At 41.7% G+C, this 20,793-nt stretch overlaps 1 protein-coding gene across 1 annotated transcript in view; it reads left to right on the top strand.

The window, feature by feature from the left end:
* The window catches only part of NCKAP1L (NCK associated protein 1 like), a 162,220-nt gene that overhangs the window by 68,498 nt on the left and 72,929 nt on the right, over nt 1-20,793 (top strand). Inside the window, exons 22-23 of the mRNA XM_018568674.1 lie at nt 3,354-3,490; nt 15,406-15,503. Coding sequence (XP_018424176.1) covers nt 3,354-3,490; nt 15,406-15,503 — 235 coding nt within the window. The remainder of the gene's footprint in view (nt 1-3,353; nt 3,491-15,405; nt 15,504-20,793) is intronic.

The following is a 20,793-nucleotide window of genomic DNA, read 5'->3' as shown; positions in this document are numbered from 1 at the left end:
CTGCACCTCTAATTTGGAATTGTTCCCCTTGTTCTCAGACCAGCTGCCAATAATAAATACTATATGCATTCCCTGGAATTATCTGTTTAAACAGCCCCGATGCTGGCGACGTACACTGTACGTCATCAGTCACGAAGGGGTTAAGCAGAACCTATCATATTGCCTAGCTATCTCCTACCCACTGCTTTTTAACTACAAAGCATGGTAATTCATCTACTCTTCTATACCATTCACCCATTTAACACATACTTCTTATTAGGTCCATGCCCCTTTATGTGTGGAGAAATTCTTTCACTTTCTAATCTACAACATTTATTTAATGGCTTTTGGTTTATGCTTTTTAGAAGTGACATGGGTCTAGCGGATTTTTTAAAAAGGAAGTAATTTTCAGCCCTTGTAAATGTGAAAAAAACTACAATGCTAGCCGGTAATACATCAAAGTATTGTGCTCAGAAATTATGTCATGGATGTGATGCTATCAGGGTTATTCACAAAAGGGTGAAGAGTTTGGAGAAGGCAGGAGAAGTGAACAATCTAGGGCAAAATAGCTGATTTGGAAAAAGTCTCCAATTCAGCTCACTTTCCAGTTCAGCTATTTTGTTCTAGATTGTTCACTTCTCCTGCCTTCTCCAAACCCTTCACCCTTTTGTGAATAACCCTGTATGTCTAAGAGAAAATAAGCAGTTAAAAGAGTAAAGTGTTTTGTAGTGGAGTATAATGTAAGTGTCTGTAAATAATTAAGGTAAACACACACAAAAATCCTGCAAACTTGTGGACTTCTATGCTGCTTTTGCTAGGATAGCACTTCCCGAGGGGATCACAGGTGGCTTATTGTTTTACTTTGTTTCCATTCTTTTTCTAGTTAGATGCTGTTGCTAGACCATTCATTTTTAAAAACAATCATCCTGTAAGATTATGGGGGTGATTTACTAACCTAAACACACACACGCACCAGGTGCGTGTGCATTTTTACACAGCAAAACGTATTTATCAACCAAACACGAGCAACGTGTCACATTTTCACGCCGTTATGGCACGTTTTTATGTATTTACGTACGTGCGCATCATGTAGCATGCGCCATAGGCTACACGCCGCTCTAATAGCGGCATGCAAGTCTCTAAAAGCATATTTCCACTAATGCCATATATGGAAAAATCATGCACATGATGCATATATAATGCTGCTTCACAGTTTAGACAAAAATGGTTAGCTCATACATTTACATTCCTGCATTGATCAACGCAAGCAACACAACGTAGAGCTAATTTACACAACATCACCTTGCAATTCATGCAGGGCTTTGCATGGCTTTGCACAACACACCTGCTGGGTGTGTACACACTACAAAGGTGTCTAGATTCCACCAATAGATCATGCTGGGAGGGAACACACTACAGAGGTGTATACTTGTTCGTTGCATGTTTATAAGGTTAGTAAATCAACCCCTATATGTGCATCTTGTGTAGACTTCCAAAAGTTGTAAAACTGCTGCTGGGTGCCACCATATTCAATGTGATCACAGCAACCCCAGCAGACTCAGAGTTCTCTCAAGTGACACTCTATAGTATTCTGTTTTGCTTCAAGAAATCTTCTCCGGGGTACTCCTTCCTGCCAACCTCTCTTCTAAGTTCTTCCCAGAAACTGAAAGTAAATGTGCCAATACTTGCTAACGCTTTAATAGCGGGGTGCAGTATTTCCGGTCCCTTTGGGTTTTCAGAATATGCTCCTATTTTTTGTGTGAAGAAAATGGAGGGTGGATGGAAGCCTAGCATTGACCGGAAGAGACTCATCAGGTACATCCTGTTGAAATGTTTTAAGATGGAGTCCCTTCAAACAATAATAATGTCTATCCAACCGGGGAATTAGATGCTATCGGTGTGCCTGAAAGGTTCTTACTTCCACATTCCAATCCACCCACCCTTCCAAGGTTCCTGCATTTTGCATTGGTGGTTGCCCATCTACACTGTCACTTAGAATCTTCACAAAGGTCCTGATTTCTGACCTAGCCGCCCTCAGGAAAAAGGGACTTCGAGTGCATCATTACCTGGACAATGTACTACTTCTGGTCTGCTCCAGGTAAGTCCTTTTATCCAATACTGAAATCCTGCTGTGGATCCTCCAGTCGCTTGGGTGGATGAAAAAATAGGTGGAAGGGACTATCTGGGTCTTGCAGCTGATAGAACTGATCTTGCTCCCTGGGAGAGAGCCAATATCCTTTGCTATATTGAACAGGGCTCCATGTAAATCAGCTTCTGATAGGGAATGAGCTAACTTTTCTTCCAATTTATGATCCACCCAAATGACTGCAGGATCAACAGCTGGATTTTGGTCTGGGATAAGACTTCCTTGGAATGAGCTAGAAGTAGGACATCATCTTGACCCTAAAGGATGGTTGACCCAACCCAGGGCTCCTGACACGTAGTGTAACGATATGTATGATGCTATGGAGGCACCAGGAAAAAATGGTTATGTAGGGGGGTAGGGGAGGGGTTGATTTGTTAAGCCGACCCGGTATAGAACGTAGTAAGCCACCCTCAGGAGTGGAAAAGGCTATGACATGCAAGGATGGAGGGAACAGTAAGGATTTCGGATACTAGATGTTTCTGTGCTTTTATCTAAAAATAAAACAGGGTCAGGGGTATAGGTAACGGCAATGCAATACTTCCATCCAGTTTGCTCATCCCCCACTAGAAGTAGCATTGTTGGAATCAATCAAGTAGTAATTATGTACTTAATAATTGTACTTTCTTTAAAGTGTATGTGAAGCTCAAACTATTTTAGTTTTGGATAGAGTGAAAAAAATGTTAAAGGGTAATTCCACTTTCCCAGGCGAATTTGGGAAAATTGAATTGCCCCCTCCTATCTGACCGCCTATTCCCCACCCTGCTATACTTACCTTTGGCCAAACACTCCTTTCGCTTGCAAATGGCGAGCGCTCATTGGTCAGAGCAGTCAGGTAACCGCACTGACCAATGAGTGCTTGCAATTTGCAACGAGAAGCTCTTCTCTTTTGTTACAAGGACAGGAAATGCAGGTATATCTTTAAATGGGGACCTCTGTTCAAATGACAACAAGTTGAGATTTCCCCTCAGTTTGCTGAGATTTCCTATTACCCTCTGTTGTGTATGTAGGATAGGAAGTGAAGGGGAATCTCCCCTTCAGTGCACAGACAGCAAAAAAAAAAAAGAAGAACCTGACGGTGGTTTTAACCCTCCCTACTCTATATTAAATGAAACAAAAATGTTGGCTTTACTTACACTTTAACAGATGTGCTTTATATTACAAATAAACAGTTGACACGAATCACATTCAAGTTCTAATGGAAAAAAAATGGTTGTGTCTTTGCACCAAGGTACCTGGAGTGTCTTCTTCGTCAAGCCAGTACAGGGTTAATAGTGTATTCACCAACAATGAAATGCTTTGTAGATCTACCAGCAGACATGAGTGGAGAGCATGGCCTAAATGCTGATGAATACACGGATGTGTCAGGTGAGATCTCTAATGTCTTCTATAAGTATTTTATATATGTAACAGGTGAAACTTTGCTCTGCCGTATCAATAGTCCTAACTGAGAAAAAGGTCAGATGACAAACATACTAATAAACCAAATGATTTGGATAATCTTGACCAGAGTCCATAAGGCACTTGCAGGTCAGTGCTTAGAGCAGCTATGTTAGAAGGCAGAACACAAGCGTTTTTCCTGTTGTCTGGCCACTAGCAGATCTTTGTCAGTGGTCAAGAGATAGTTTTTTTTTTTATAGTATAGGACAGGGGTGCCCACGAGGTCGATCGCGATCTACCAGCCGATTGCGTAGCGATCACTGGTAGATCGCGATGTCCTCTCCTCCCACCGGTGGGGCTTCTCTGGATCCCCGCTGCTCTCCCCATCTGTAAGCAGCGGGGATCCGAGAAGAAGTGAAGGAACCAGCGACGGGGGAGGACGGAGCCGATGTCATAGAACTAATGCCGAGCGCTGAGGAGAGAGATGATCGGTCTAGATCTGACAGCCGGCGCCATCCTCTGTGCAGGACAAACACTGGAGCGATCAGCTGATCACTCCAGTGTTTGTAAATAACTGGGGACACATAGTACTATGTGTCCCCAGTTATAAATGAACAGGATGTGACTTACATCACTTCCTGTTCATTAATGAGTTAGAACAGGAGCTGCAGAAAAAGGGATTGAAGACTTTGTTTCCTCAATTTATTTTTCTATTTTAAAAGGGAAATATCAGGGGGCTGTTTAGACCCCTAATATTTCCCCGAAGCCCCCCCAACAGTAAAATAAATAAATATTAAAATAAAAATAATAATATAAGAAATAATAAAAGTAAAAAATAGTAAAAAATTAAAAAAAAAATCCTGGAGGCAGGGCGCTGGGTGACATCACACGCCTTTTGGGCGGGGGGACAGTTTTTTTTTGCCTCGGGTGCAAAAGGAGCTGGCTACGGCTATGCTCCCACGTTGCTTGTGCGGCTGCCGGCTGAATGTGCAGACGCCGCAGATGGAAAGGGCCAGGATACCTCTCCTCATGTGCAATGTCGGCCACACATGCACCCCGGGAGGATAAGACGCCGGGTCCTCTAGGACGCACTGGAATGTAAGCCGGCCAACTCCCTGCATTCAGGGATTGGGGTTGTATTGAATGCTTCTCATCTCCAGATGAAAAATTGTGGGCGCCCCTGGTATAGGACATTGAATGCTCCTTTGAAGGCTAAAGGGAAAAAATGTCTATGGAGAGAGACAAATTGAACAGCTCAGTCAGTGCAGGCACAAGGATAGAGGATGGGGTCAAAATGGACAAGTTCAAATAGATTGTGGAAAACGATGATCACAGGAGGGTGGTTATTATGTTTAGTAACTTGGCTGCGGGTAGTTAAACGTAGATGTGTGATGGTAGTTTGGTGCAAAGAGAGCAGGTAATGTGATGGAGTTTAGATCTCTGCTAAAGACACTGCTCATGATATATTTTTCTTTGATTGAATTGAAAAATGCCCTATTTTTACAGCAATACTTTTCGCCCTCTGCCTAAGAGAGGTAGTATACAGTATGTGGCTTAGTTGCTTCTGATGAGAAATATGTAATTTCTCTTTGCTTTGAAAGAGCTGCAGTGAAATGTCAAAATGCAGCTAAGCTGCACAATCTGTTTTATGTTCTGTTTATTAAAGGCCAACTCCATCCATAGCTCATATTTCGGATGTGGATAGACATCAATGGATGGAATGACCCCTGGCTTTATATATCCCATGGGGATTCTTCTGGTAATAGTTCAGCACTTTGTTCCCACCTACAAGGTTATGAAAAGGTGTAACTCTCTTACAGCCTAACCCTTACAAATTATTTTTTTAAATGTAACATTATGGAGAATCTGTCAGAGGATTGTGGCACCATCATCTGGCTGTGCAATGTTTGTGTTTGCACAGTCTTGAGCAAAAATTACATATTGGTTTTGAATAGGGCTACAATTTATTTCAACTGTTAAACTAGCCAACAGCATCCGAATCCTACCCTTAATTTGTCAATTGGGTGAGAGTTAGACCATTTATGGGGCACCTTGTGGACAAAAAATCAGTTCTGACATCCAAAATTATTTTTTCTGACAAAGATTTTAAAACTTAGAAAATCTCTGAGCAACCCAATCAATCCTACCTCCAATTTGTCACTTGGGTGAGAGTGAGGGCCTGTTCACACCAGTTGCAGTGCGTTTCAGGCTGAATCTGGCCAGAACGCGCTGTCTCGCATTGCGGCCGGCTCACTTTTTAGTGGGGCAGGAGGGGGCGTGGCGGCCATAATGTGCATTGTGATCCCGCGTGGCCGATCGCATTGCGGCCGGAGGGAGTGGCTACGATGCCGTTCACTTCAATGGCCCGCCACGCCCCCTCCTGCCCCACTAAAAAGTGAGCTGGCCGCAATGCGAGGCAGTGCGTTCTGGCCAGAATCGGCCCAGAATCCACTGCAACTGGTGTGAACGGGCCCTTAAACAATTTATGGGGACACATTGTGGACAAAAAGAATCCGTTCTGACGTCCGAAGTGATTTGATTTTTCCTGACAAAGGTTTTAAAACTTAGAAAATCTCTGCACAATCCAACCAATACTTTCTTCTGCAGAGTAAAATGTGCATGTGCTGCATTCATTTGTTGGACAAGTTGCACAGTTGCAATGCAGTAGGGCCCAATTACCCCACCACTGCCCCAATTCGGTGTCAGCCAGATTTCTTATGTGAAGTAAAATACAGAAAGCTGATATTAGGACATATTTGTATCAATCCTAGCAGCTTTAAAAAAAAAACAAACCCAAAAATGTAATGTGCTTTCAATGAATGTATAAACCAGATAAAAATGTTTGTAAAATCAGTCTTTAAAATCTCATATAAGCTTTAACATAATATAATCTCAAAAGTAATTGAAATATTTTTAATTCTGCAGCTTATATTACAGTAATACCTGGTGGCTCTGTCCTAAACTCATTGGGTTCTGAAAAGGAGTCTATGACATCCTTAACAAGTGCAAAAAAATGGCTGACTTTACCACCCCTTTGAAAAGTGATCAGCATTGCTTTTCGGAGATGGTTGAGCAACAGGCAATTGAGTGTCCATGCGTTCAGTAGGTCTTAAATGCCTGTGTTTTTTATTTTTTTCCTGTCCCGAGGGATCTTCTATAGAAATAATGTGCCACAGCTCTGTGCCAAATGCTTGTGACACAGTCCTATTGACTTCAGTAACAACCGTGACATGCTGAGTTGCTGTGAGGCAAAGCATCGCACTCATGGCAATATGTACAAACCTCTCTGGCCACCATGCTAATGTGTAGGTAGGTATTCAAAAAGCAGTAAAATGTGGATCACCTGTCTGTTTTATCACCCCTTTGCCACCCGTGTGAACTCGGTCTAAAAGACTCCTGCATAGTTTCATTAAATTAGCCAATATCTAGCCTTTCAGGACACATTTGGACCCTGTTTTTCATAATGCTGGCAGCTAAAATATCCATTGCATGAACTTGGAAAAACTTGCCTTTTTTATCTCTAGTCACAAGCAATTTTCCTGGATTATGGCTCACTAAAAACTAGCCAGCATTCTGAATGAAAGACAATCACAGTTTTAAATAATCTGGAACCCATAGTATCAATTTATCCAATCAGAAGGTGTCCTTGCAGTGACCCGCTAATATGGTAACTATAAAGATCCTCAGGCTTGATGTCCCACTAAAACCACAAGCTAGCCTTTCTCGGGCCCTCTATCCCCTCTTCTCTCCATCCTCTTTACTTCCTCCCCTTCTATCCTTTTAATAATATTTGCAGTGTTCTTTACATTGATCTTTATTCTTAAAACCAAAAACGCCTCAGCAAGAATAATCTATATTAAAGAACTCTGGTCAGTTAAAAATGTAACCCTTGAAGTGGGGCTACCCCCGCACTGCAAGGGTTAAGTGCTCCTTTTAGTCTAGAGTCTAAACACCTTAGACCAAAACCAGCACCTAGCCTTTGCAGTAAGCGGAGTAAGGTGATATAAGCATGGGATTTTATTTCTTTCCTAGCTGTCAAATTATGGTGCTATAGTGAAGGTGTCAGTTAGAAGAGGCAAGGAAGTGTTCCACTCTACTGTTTCCTATCATAGGGCAACTTGCATAATATTATTATTGTTATACAGGATTTATATAGTGCCAACAGTTTGCGCAGCGCTTCACAATATAAGGAAGACATTACAATCACAATACAATTGAAGACAAGATGGTAAGGAGGGCCCTGCCCCTGAGGGCTTACAATCTAGATGGGAGGGGCAAGTGATACATGAGGAGGTGGCTGTGTGGGGATGAATTCTTTAAGAAATTAATATTTCAGGGGTTAGGTTGCGGTGGGATAGGCTTCCTTGAAGAGATGAGTCTTAAGGGATTGCCTAAAGGCAGTCAGTGTGGGAGATAGATGGACCGGTTGGGGTAGAGTTCCAGAGGATGGGAGAGACTCTAGTGAAGTCTTGGAGGCGAGCATGGGAGGAGTTGACGAGGGAGCTGGAAAGCAGGAGGTTTTTTGAAGAGCGGAGGGGACGGTTAGGGTGATATTTTGAGACAAGGATTGAGATATAGCCGGGGGCAGAGTTGTGGACGGCTTTGTAAGTGGTTGTTAATATTTTGAATTTTATCCTCTGGTAGAAGCAAGTGGTGGGATTTGCAGAGGGGGGTTGCAGACACTGAGCGTTTGGTTAGGTGGATGAGTGTAGCAGCTGCATTCATGATAGACTGAAGGGGGATAGCCTGTTTAAAGGTAGGCCAATGAGGAGGGAGTTGCAATAGTCAAGACGAGATATAATAAGTGAGTGGATGAGTAATTTTGCGGTTTCTTTGGTGAGGAAGGGACGTATTTTGGAGATGTTACGAAGGTGAAGGCGGCAGGATTTGGATAGTGATTGGATGTGGGGAAGAAAGGTCAAGGCTAACACCTAGGACCTTGGCATGCGGGGTGGGGTTTCCAACAGAGACCCCTACAGAGAGAGGAAGAGGAGGGGAGGAGTTAGATTTGTAGGTGACACTAAAGGAGCATTTAGATAGGTAAGAGGAAAACCACGAGAGAGCAGAGTCTTGTAGGCCAAGCGAGTGGAGTTTTTTGAGAAGGAGCAGGTGGTCCACGGTGTCAAAAGCAGCTAAAAGGCCTTACAGCAAGAGTAAGGAATAGGAAACAGCTGCAGCAGGTATTAGTTCTACAGCTGCAGCAGGTATTAGTTCTACAGCAGAAAGGCAGATGTTTCCACTTTGCTGTTTTTGAAGGACACCTGCCTGCCTGTGGCCAGCTTAGCCGTAGAAAATAGATGGAGTAGGCAATTTAATCCACATTTGGGTAGAAACCAGTTAACCTACTGGCATGTTTTTGGATTTTAAGAAGAAACAGGATCACATATAAACATACATAGGTCATGCAGTCCTTGTTCTTTGTAGAAAGAATCATTTCTAGGCTGTAAGTACTTTTATCATACTGCTCTGATATGGCCACAAAGTCAGATCCTGGTTAGCAATGACCATTCTGTATCATCCCAATTAACATATTGCAATATTGCTTGTTTATTGTTATAGTGAGAATCCAAATGCTAATAGGAACTGGCATTATAAAAACACCAGTGTTCTGTTCACTCATCTTATCTGTAAAGGAAACAAATGTCTTCCTAAAGCTTTGTTAACCAATCAGCTTCCAAAGCTTCCTAGGATACATTCCTGGGGAAAATAACACTAGCAGACAACTAGCAACCCCCTCCTATGATAAACAAGCAGAGACAGGCACTTTACTTGGTTTTTGTCAGATGCTGCAGTCCTGTATGTGAGCAGCATCCCCCAGAGCATGTTGCCATGGCAATGGTTCGGTCCTACCATCTTTACTGAGTTTTAATTCCTGTCAAATGTTATTAGACTCTTGCATGTGATGGTAGAGCAGTAATTTCTGTTAATCTACTACAGCGCAGAGAAATATATTTCAGGGATCACCAACCACTGGGATCCTCCAGCATCAAATTTAATTATTGATTTGTGGAATGCATTTATGTGGAATGATTTAGCGATATTAGAAGTTTCAATTTCCATAACACTGTGAGGTTATCAGCAGTAAACAAGTATTTTACAAGGCATGCAGCCAAATGGCTCTTCCCAAATCAATTAACTATTTCAAAGATTTTGAAATTGGAAAGTAAGTTGATAATCTGGAGCTCTAAATACACTGAACTAAGACAGTAATAAGGGTTCTGATTGGAGCCGTCCTGTGCTGTGATGTGGCTCTTGAATTGCTGATGCACTTCAGGCACCTTCAGACAGCTTGCAGTTTATGAGTTTAACCCAGTAGTTATATTATCACAGTCCTTGGCTTACTGCCGGACTGATATTGCTGCAGTCTCTACAATAATGTCAGCAGATTTCATTCTCCATAGGCTTCCATTTTTTGAACAGAGGCAGTTGTGGAAATTTAAAGGTTGCATTTCATGGAATTTATTGAATTAGCAATACTATTTCTCAAGTATTGATGACCAATTACAGAATCTGTATATGCTTTGGATTTCGGCAAAAGTCACCGGGAGTCTGTTTAAACAGCCCCGATGCTGGCGACGTAGTCACGTAGACGTCAGTCACGAAGGGGTTAAATTTGAATTTTATTATATTTTTTGATGTGGCTGAGTAACTATATGTATCCCATAGGATTTCTTATTTGTACAATTACTTTCACTTACACAGGTCTTAAAGTGACACAAAACTCAGGAGTTAAACCTTTAAAAAAAAGTAATTCAAGTACCTTAACTATTAACAATACTGGACCTTATTTGTCTATCACTCGGCTGTAGATCCTAAAATCATCTCTGAATTGGTGCTGACACTGTCCTTCCTTCTGGAGGGTGGCTACTTTTGTTCCCCATGGTGCCTGTGTGTGTTGTAAAGTAGTCACCGCTCCAAACTCGCTCCTGTGATGGATTACAATCTCACGTTTAATTTATTAATTTGTACTAAGATTGTAGTCCATCACGGGAGCAAGCTTGGAGAGGTGGCTACTCTACAAGACACACAAGAACCATGGGGAAGAAAAGTAGTCACCCTCCAAAAGCAAGGACAGTGTCGGCACCAATACAGAAATGATTTGAGGATCTACAGCCAAGTGATACACAAATAAGGTCCAGTATTGTTAACAGTTAAGGTACTCAAATGCATTTTTAAGATTTAACTCCTGAGTTAAGTGTCACTTAAATTGCTTTTTTTAGGTTTACCATATTGCTGTAGAATTTAGATCAGGCATGTCAAACTCATATGAAAGGGTGTCACGGATCGAAGCTCACGGGTATAAACTGGAATCAGGTCTGTGGACCCTTTCTACTATATGGGCAGGGACACTTAGAGAAAAGGGTGCAAGCAGTGTAGGCTGATGACTCCCAGAACTGGAGTACAAGCAGGGAACAGAGCAGGGGAACTGAATGGGGCAGTGGAAGAGCGAATAGGTTAGTAGTTCAAGGTACTAGGCAGGGTGCTGCAATGCTAGGTAGATGTCATGGGGTCCTCCAGGAGGTGGAATCTAAGGGCCAGCCGGTGTGGGCCAGAGCTCCTGATGGTGGAGATGGACTTGACTTCATGCTGACTCCAGGTCACAATCCCTAGGTTCACCCAACTCACCTAACAGCCAGGAATGGTAGACAAGGCCAGAGTTCTGGACAGAACAGGAGAGATGACCAGGCCTGCCAGGGACAATCTTGTCAAGGTCTTACCTTGTCCTCATGGTGGCAGCCATTTTGGACATGTGCAGACTGCAGTTTCTTTTATATCCTCTGATTGCATCATCGCTTGCCTGCTGCCTGGGCGTTGCACAGTGATGATGTGGCAACACCTGACTATATCAGTCTGCTCAGGATTCAGGTTCATTGCCCTTGCGTTTGTGCTCCAAGGTGCATCTCTGGCGATCTGAGTTCCTTTGTGTGTTTCTGTGTATGATTCGGTCCGGCTGACGTTTCCGCTGGCTCTCGACCCCACATCAGCAGACGTACCCGCTTTGGACTTGACCCTGGCTTGGACGACTACCCGCTTTGGACGTGATTCCGGCTCGGCAGATGTACCCGCATTGGACTTGACCGGCTTGTTCCTGACCTCGCTGCTCCCTGATGAATGTTTATTTATGTTCCTTTAAATAAACAACTTTATTTTACCTGTGTGATAAATCCAAAGGATAGAAACAGACTGAAGACTGGGATTTCAAGGAACAAGTCAAAGTTTAGTACACAGGTAACTCCAAGGAATTCTGGTTCAATGGCAACCAGGGGGCTCGGCATCTAGCTTGAGAAAGCATTTCTCGGGCAGCGTGCCGTGCGCTGCCTTGCGTTTAAATAGAGACAGGAAGAGGGAGGATCCAAAGGATTGGTCACAAGCAGACTGCACTGATTGGCATAGAAGCTGCATAAGAAACAGCAGGAGGCGTCGGCTGATGCCTAAAGCTGCCAGACTGGTGCAAGATTGAGTCAGGTACAGAGCACATGCCTGGAGAACTACAAGCAACAGCACAACCCTGCATGCCTGCACAACCAGGGGTAAGAGGTCTGTATACAATTGTAGAACAACAAGTAACATCTCAGTTGCAAGTCTGCATCTGAACTGTGATAGTGGGCTTAACTGAGAGGCTATATTATGTCTGCTGAGGGCAGCACCTATTTCATTTCAGAAAAAGATTATGGCACTTCAGAACTTAACATTATCGTAAAAATGTCAACATAGAATATTTAATCTCAGAGGATAGGGCCATAAAACATTTCCTGAAGAATTTGGACCTGTGTTTCTGTCTGGGGATGACCTTCTACCTTCCCTGCTGCTTGTCTATATTTTATTCTTCTGCCTGACAATTCTGTATTTTATTGTGGTTTTGCCCATCTGCCTGGCATTAGTTAGGGAAATCTGAGTGTTACGGCTCAGTAATGTAGACCAGAGATGAGGCTGGGATTCAGTTCACATGAGTTCGCCAAGCCCACTCTAAAATCTGACTGCCACCCCTTCCTTCCAACCCAATCCATGGCGGCAGTTGCGGTAGGGGCATTTCCTGCTATACCTGATGTATACCTGTCTGGTGGGGAATATGCCTCTCCAAAACGCACTGGCATGGCAGTGGGAGTTCCTGGTGATTGGATTTGTTAATGGAAGCCCACATTTACCACTCATAACAGAAAGGGCCCATACCTACTCTTTACCTGGATATCCTGGATATACTGAACAAAGCATAATGAGATCTGTGTGATCTTTACAGAGTACAATGCATGTTGCTGGCTTCTATTTGTTTTCTCCACAGAGAACAATGCCAGTTCTGGATTGGGTCCTTGGCCATTGTTTGGGATTTTGAAACTGGTCAGGCATATTGGAAAACCTGTCCTGAGTGCTACTTCCCACCTCCCGCACCATTCATCTTGTTTCTTCTCCATTGACAAAACTTTCAAGGTTTCAAGGTGCACTCAATAGATTTGCTTCCCTGATGATAAGTGGATCATGACAGCAAACCTGACTGCCCTCTGATGTCTGTTGGCAGCCTAATTAGAACTTAACTCTTAATATCAACACCTAACCATTTCAACATCACATCCCAAGAGAATTAACCTTTTGTTTATAGGTGACATTGGGACTTTATGATTCACCACCAACTTATATATATATCACTCCTGTCCTAAAGCTACTTAATCCTACAAATCAATATTTTTCATACATTTTCCACAAGACTTTATAGAGACCTTCTGACACTATCACAAAATGTTTGGCTCAGATAGGAGGCAGATAATTGAGATTGTTATTTCAACAGTGATGGCAGAACCTTTGTTTAAAAATATTAAATGATTCCAATTTGAACAGTATTCAATTTCACAGAAAAATAACCTCAAATGACAGTTTCTGGCAATGCCCTTCTTTGCCGCTCAGATTTGAGTAAATATAGTAGTCTCCCCCTTTTACCATTAGCGCCATGGCTTTTTATTGACCTTGAATACAAATACTCATTACAGCTGTCACAATATAGTGAGTTCTAAAGGAAAATGCATTTGCTTTGATTTAATTGTCTTGCTTTTGCTGTGTCTCCTTGTTTTAATCTTGATCTTCTGTAAAACCATTATACAAAGCGCGGTACCTTAATAGAATATTTGGCCAAGTAGTCATTGCCTTGTAAACTGCAATAGCTAAATGTTTATCTAGTGAAGCATGAAGACAGACAGAAGGATCGTGAAATAGCACATATACTGCAAATAGATACACGCCCCCATTGCTGCTCCTTTCCTCTGGTCAGGTACGGTTTCTCTTTTTTTAATAGGGATCAGTACTGCAGTTTTTTGATTTTGAGTCCGGGTGACATGTGGAAATACAAGCCATGTAATGTAATTGAGCCCCAAGAACACTATTATAGAACTGATCAGTAGATCATGGGTGCAATGCACAGGCTCCTGCACACTGTTCCTGCAGCCCCAGGTCCATACGGAGGTAGGAACTTTGTTATGGGGCTGGAAGTAATAAATGGACTATAAGTGTTGTTATGTCACTGCACTTACCCTCTTGTGAGATTTTTGAGTCCCTCAGCCACGGTAGCAGATGGGACTTTTAGTTTTTCTCTTCACAGATTCAGTGAAATGATCTGTGAATGGATAAAATGGCTGTGCAATTGGAGGCACAAATTCAAATGAAAACAGCCTGCAGTGAGAAGCACCCCACAATTCTAGTAAGTGGGGCAGGGGCATTTTGAGGGTGGGAGGTTGTGGAATGTGACCATGTTTCATGTTAAACCCTTAATATAGTGTATATAAATATAAAGTTTATGTAAACCCCAATTGTTTTTTAGTTTTGTATAGAGTGGGAAATGGTTAGAACCTCTGTTTTTTTTTTTGTCTCCGCTGAGGCAATTCCCCCAATCTAATAGGTATGATGACCTTTGGGACTGAAAGGCTTGGGAATTCCAAAATTTGAGTTGTCACTGGAATAGAAATAGACTGTAAGAATTCCAATAATTACACTAATTTTGGTGACAACTTTCTGAGAGAGATGATGCCCCTTTTGAGATATTTTTCTCTTCGTGTTGTGGGAAATCTCAGCAATAAAATCAGAAGAAAAAAAAGCCGACAGGGAAGATGTCTTAACCAATCATATTCTCTCCACAAAAGATTTTTGTTTTTCACATTACATTACATTACTTTAAATTTATCTTAACTAAAGTGAAACCATGTCAAGAGAAATGGCTATGTTGCCATCTCTGACCTGAAAATACGAGTTGTCTGGCTTCCATGTTGGTCTGGGTTCACTACTTAGTGAGTCCCTGACCCTGAATTAATATGCAGCTGATGAACATAGGACATGGAAGGCCACACTCGGTTCTTCTCCAGGCTAAAAACAAAGGCAATGTTCAGGTGCCAGCGTGAACCCTTGACACTCCAACCCACTGCTTCCGCTGATGTGTTTTGCCCCCTAGAGGAACTTAATGATAGAGACATAGGGGCTAGAAGTATTATACAAATTGCACATAAACTATTCAGCAGCTAATGGAGTTGGAATTCTTGCTCAGCACACTTATCACAGGTCAGTGGCTATATACTATATGACAGGTTCATGTATACTTTATTCTGCTGTGATTATAAATCCATGCCGGATAAAAGGTTTACAAAAAGCAAACTAAACAGGTAGAAGTTATCTAACTTTTATGTGTTAAAGCAGAACTAAAGGTTCTGCACTGTGCCTGCTCAGCAGCGGGAAGTTCCATTGAGGAAGATACAAGACGCAGTTTTACATGTGTGCATGCATTCACTATTTTAACTTTAAATTTCAAAGTGTGTGCATTAAAAAAATAGTTCTGCTTTAACTCAAGAATTTAAACCAGGTTTTACTAACTGTGTGCATGGAATTTGCCATTTACAAGGGAAATATTCTTTTTACCATTGCATCTGTAGAAATGAAAGCTTTGGCTGAGCTGCTCGGTCCATATGGGATGAAATTCCTCAGCGAGAACCTCATGTGGCACGTGACATCGCAGATTGCAGAGTTAAAGGTAACTCTTTGTCCCCACTGTATTACAGACAATGAAGATCCTTTTTTTTTAGGATTTATGCGGGGGTAATCACTATGAATGAGCACCTGAGCAAAGGAAGTATAATATGGAAAAATAAAGATTTCTCCTAGCTTTGTCTACTTTTGAAAGATCTAATAATGGCACCTTTGTAATAATTATAAAGAGCTGTTCTACTAAAGCCAGTAGAAAAGCTGTAGTTTGTCATCTTCCTGTGGTACTGCCAAACCCATTTTATACTCTGTATTTTTCTTAGTTTTATCCTTACACTGCCTGTAGCAAATACTGGTGGGAAAACTAGATTAACCCATAGGATTTATTTAGTAATGACCTTTAGTAATGGCCTATTTTTTTGGCCGTTATAAATGTCATAAATTAATTAATAGATTGGTTGGTAGCTACACACTGTATACCTTCTACTGTCCCTCTTTCTAAGGTAAACAGGAAAAATACAGGTAGGTAATAAGGTAAGTTGATAACAAAAAAAGTCATTAATGTATACATAATTTGTACAAAAAAATTAGAAATCATGAGATTATATAGCCTTGTGATAGATACATCAAGGGAAATCTAGGTATATCTACAGTTTAAAGTGTTTACATGTTTCTCATGGGAAATAATAGGCAACAGTGTGGAAGTTAAAGTGATATTAAAGTCAAAAGGCTTTTAAGCTATTTCAAATGCTGATTAAATCACTTACAATGGATCCTGTTCCTTGATGTTTAAAAGTTTTTGCTTTCTGCAGAATCAGCTGGTCCACTGAGTGCTGGCCCTGATATTCTGTTTTAGGGTAGCTCCTGTCCCTTGCAGGGTCCTATGAAGCCACCCTTGTGTGTGCTAGTAATCTGTGTGTGTCTCCACAAACACATAGGCACAGCAAGGCAAACCACTCCCCTGCTCCCTCCTCCTAATATCCTACTTCCTCCTACTTAATTCCCTTCTTCTCCAAGCTAGTAGATGGATAGTTGATGGAGACTGCTCTGTCCACCTGGATAAACAGTATAAAGATCAACATTTAGCAGTTCAAGAAGAAAAGTTCAGTAGCCAGTTGGAAAGGCAAAACTGTTATTTGGATACTCTTATTGGATACATGATACACATTTTTGTCATTAGTAATTTTTCATCTTTCTTGATAGCCCCATATTGCACCCTAAACCGAAGCCTACTTATAGGACTTTTGTAGCTAGGAAGGTGTCTGCTGACCTTCATTGTAAATGGGACTCCTCAAAAAGCTCCCCACACAAAAACATATGCCAGTCCTCAACGTAGAGCTTCCTGAAGCCTTTGTTGTACTAAATAAAAATGTACACTGATCTATGGCCAGATGGTTAGATTTTGAGCTGGGGTTTGAATAATTTTTTTTATACCATTCAAGGCAGACTTCTGGCTACATGTTCCCACCACCAGGTGCTAAGGCCAAGTAGGGTTGGTCTGCTCCCCAGAATCTCCAAGGTGTACAATAGCTACACACTGCTGAGTCCTCAGTGGCGACTCTAGGAACAATATATAGGGGGGGCACATAAGATACCACAGTCAAAACTGGGGGAGCACTAATAATTTTATTGGTCAAGGAAAAGTACAGCACACTGTGGCGGAGGGATCCCTCATCACTGCTGTGCAATTGCTGCGACCCTGGTAGTTCTGGTACTGACTCCTGTCAACTGTAGAGGAACTACAAATCCCAGCAATACATTATACAGCAATGCAGAATAATACCACCAGTAATGTAATGCAGAGTGTGGAGGTCTGTTGTAACGCAGAATGCGCTGGTCAGGGATGCGTGCACCGCAGGGTGCGGCCAGGGGTGCGTGCAACGCATAGTGCGGCGGTCAGGGGTGCGTGTAACGCAGGGTGCGGCGATCTGTCCTGCCGAAGTGAAAGGGGGGGGGCAAGGAATAACCTAGGGGGGGCAATTGCCCCCCCCCCCCTTGCCCCCCTGTAGCGACGCCTATGGTCGAGGATGACACCTCTTGTGAGACTCCGATCTACCTCTATGATTAAGCCCCTAATGGTGTTAAATGCGTTACAGGAGAAGGATAGGAGTCTGGTGGGAGATGTCATCCTCCACGAACAGTTCAGTTTACTGAATGAACGAAAAAGGACTGGAGTAGTGTGCAGCTATTGCGTACCTTCCAGAAATTTCACCCTGACTTTTCATATCAGTAACTTATATTAAAGCAACTGTATATTAAAATATCTGTAAAAAATAAGTCAAGGTATATTAAAATGCATAAAGCTTTAGAATAATGGAAATATAAAACATTTGTTTTCAGTAACATTGTTTGAAGATGTTTTATTTGCTTGCCTTACCGTTTCCTTGCCTGAGGCACTTTAGAAAGCATTGGGTCAACAGATGAGTAAAGATACTAGAGAGCATCCGTATGAATTTTAATTTGCTTGTAACAATGAAAAATGCATCACTCAACAACTGACAGATGTAGCCAATGTGTTTGTTTTTACAAAAAAAAAAAAATTCTTAAAAAGCAATGTCTCTGTTTTTGCATTTTGTACGTGTTTGAGAGCTGTAACTGCAAATGTACCCCAAACAAAGCAATTTAACGAGTCCTGTTTTTTCTTCACTTATTATTTGTATGCAATGTGATATTTTCATTATCTTCTGTAGCACATTCAAAGTAATGCAATGATACACAAAACAAAGGCTGTCTGCCAGTGAATATGGCGACATCCTTATAGCAAGGGCAGCAGATCAACAGACTGTAAATACTCCAGAGAGCACAATGGAAGATCAATAGGATGATGCAATTTTTTCTAATCACAAATGGAAGATTAATAGAATGTTTCAATTCATTATGACCTGAAAAGGCATGTTAATAGGATGAGCCATTGTAATATGCAAAGATGTTTTGCTATTTTCAAGTGATACAATGTTGTGTTCCTGCTACACCTTTTTAATTTTAAAAGGACCAATATTGCCATGCCTGGCTACTGTGGTCAGAAAGGTTAGAATGGCCAATAATTGGGGCTATGCCCAGAGTTCTTAAAGTGACACTAAACTCAGGAGTTAAATCTCAAAAATGAATTAAAGTATCTTAACTATTAACAAAAAATGTATCTTATTTGTGCATCACTCGGCTATAGATCCTCAAATGATCTCTGAATTCAGCCACCACTCCAAGCTCGCTCCCATGATAGACTATATTTTCACAACACAAATTTGTAGACTAAACACCTGGTTGTCTTAGTGTGTTGAAACACTAACCTGGAATGAGCATGCAGATTAAAAAAACTGAAGTCAGATCTCATACTGCATCCACACGATATAGTACTGAAACCACTTAATCCACATAGCAGCCTGGGTGTTAATATTTTCAGAAGTAAACCTCAAAATGGCAGCCTCCTTACTAGAAGTTTCTTTTAATAATTAGTTACTCTACAAGAAATACAGAAAAGTTAAATAACTTGTAAAGTTTTCTTTTACTTCCCTAAGTTCACCATCCAGGTCCCTTGTAGGCACCGTTTCCAGATGCGGGGTACTGGTAATCCATTAATGTAGTTTTCCCAGCTGGTCCCCTGTAGAATATTTTTGTTAACATCAAAATAGTCACATGGATTTGGGGTATCTTGGGGGATTGACATCAGTTATGAACATTTAAATAACTGTGTTTATGCTTTTTTTAGTTAAACACATTTATTCTGTTTGTAGTTTTTCATATTATATGTGCACTGGTTAGTTGTTTTAGCTTGTTACATATATACACACAGCACTTACTAGTGCTTCACAGTGATTGTGCATTACAATTCCTTTTTGATCTCAGTGCAAATAGATCAGGCTGCATAGACTGATTGAAAATAATACAATGTCTGGGCTTATGTGTTTCAGTATTAATGCAGTAAGCATTCTGATTAATGCTGTTAGACATGCAGATAGCCCTATAGAGAGTGACTGCAATCTGCATCATAAAACTATGGAAATGCAAGCTTTAAAAATGTGAGCTTCACATGAAAAATATAAACTTCTATCAAATGATAAACATTTCATGATGATGGAAGTCTTCTCCTTCCAGTATAGCATTCTCAAAGTCTTCTAGGGGGAAGTCCCTCCTCCATTTAAAGAGGGAGGTCCTAGCTGGCTTAGGGATGAAATAAGAGTTCAAAAGGGGACACAATTTAGATATTGAGTCCGGGGCCGAGGATGACGCCTTATCCAATTCCGTCGTATGAAAGAAAGTGCCGGATAGCGTGGTCTCGCTGCGCCAATAGTGGGTCACTTGGATATGTTGAAAATAGTGGTGGGGCGGTAAGTTGAACTTCTCTCTCAATTCTTGTAATGACAGGGGTCGATGTGTCTCTGGGTCAAATAGTTGAATCACCCTTTGTAGACCCGTGGCTTCCCATGTGGCAAATACTTTGTTTTCCATGCCCTGTGGAAAGTGTGGATTATGTCGTATGGGTACATGCTGTGATACATATGGGTGCAACCCCGCCTTCAACCTGTATTCCCTCCACGCAACCACCGTGTCCCTAATCAGAGTGTTCGTTTTTAGGGAGGATGGCAGTCTATTTACACGGGTATGTAACAGGCCCACCAACGACCAGGGGGATGCCATTTCGGCTTCTAGGTCATGATTGGAGTAACATGAGGTGCCCAGAAGCCAATCATATGCATGTCTTAGGAGGCAAGCTAGATTGTAAGCCCGAATGTTAGGGAGTCCTAGCCCACCTTCCAGTTTATGAATTTGCAGCTGGCGGTATGAAATACGAGGGCGTTTAGATTTCCATAGGAACTTGGTAAATGCTTGGTCTAGGATGCGAATGTCGGTATGCTTTAACAATAATGGAATAGTTTGGAGGGGGTAGAGCAATTTAGGGAAGCTCATCATTTTGATGACATGGCTCCTACCAAATAGCGAGAGGGGAAGGGATGTCCATGTGTCCAATTCTTTTATGATTTTATCAATAAGGGGTCTATAGTTTAGGGTGTACAGTAAGGAAGGTAGTCTCCCAAACCTTATACCCAAACAGGTGATGTGGTGAGGCGCGATCTGCAGGCCATAACCAGCTATATGCGTATACCCCGGGGAGGGTGTGGGGGATAGGGACAAGAGTTCACTTTTAGTCACGTTGATTCTGTATCCTGAGTGTATTCCAAATTTTTCTAGGATTGATAGAATATGGGGAACATCTTCTTCCACCCTTGAAGTAAAAATGAGAAGATCATCCGCAAAGAGCGCACTTCCTCCTTACCCACTTTGATACCATGAAGATCAGCTTTGAAGAGTAGCCATCTCGATAAAGGTTCTATAGCTAGGTT

This window comes from Nanorana parkeri, unplaced genomic scaffold (assembly GCF_000935625.1).
Source record: "Nanorana parkeri isolate BGI_ZX_2015 unplaced genomic scaffold, ASM93562v1 scaffold33, whole genome shotgun sequence".
Lineage (NCBI taxonomy): Eukaryota > Metazoa > Chordata > Amphibia > Anura > Dicroglossidae > Nanorana > Nanorana parkeri.
The sequence above is the reverse complement of the archived record's forward strand: the minus strand, read 5'-3'. Positions and strand labels throughout refer to the sequence as shown.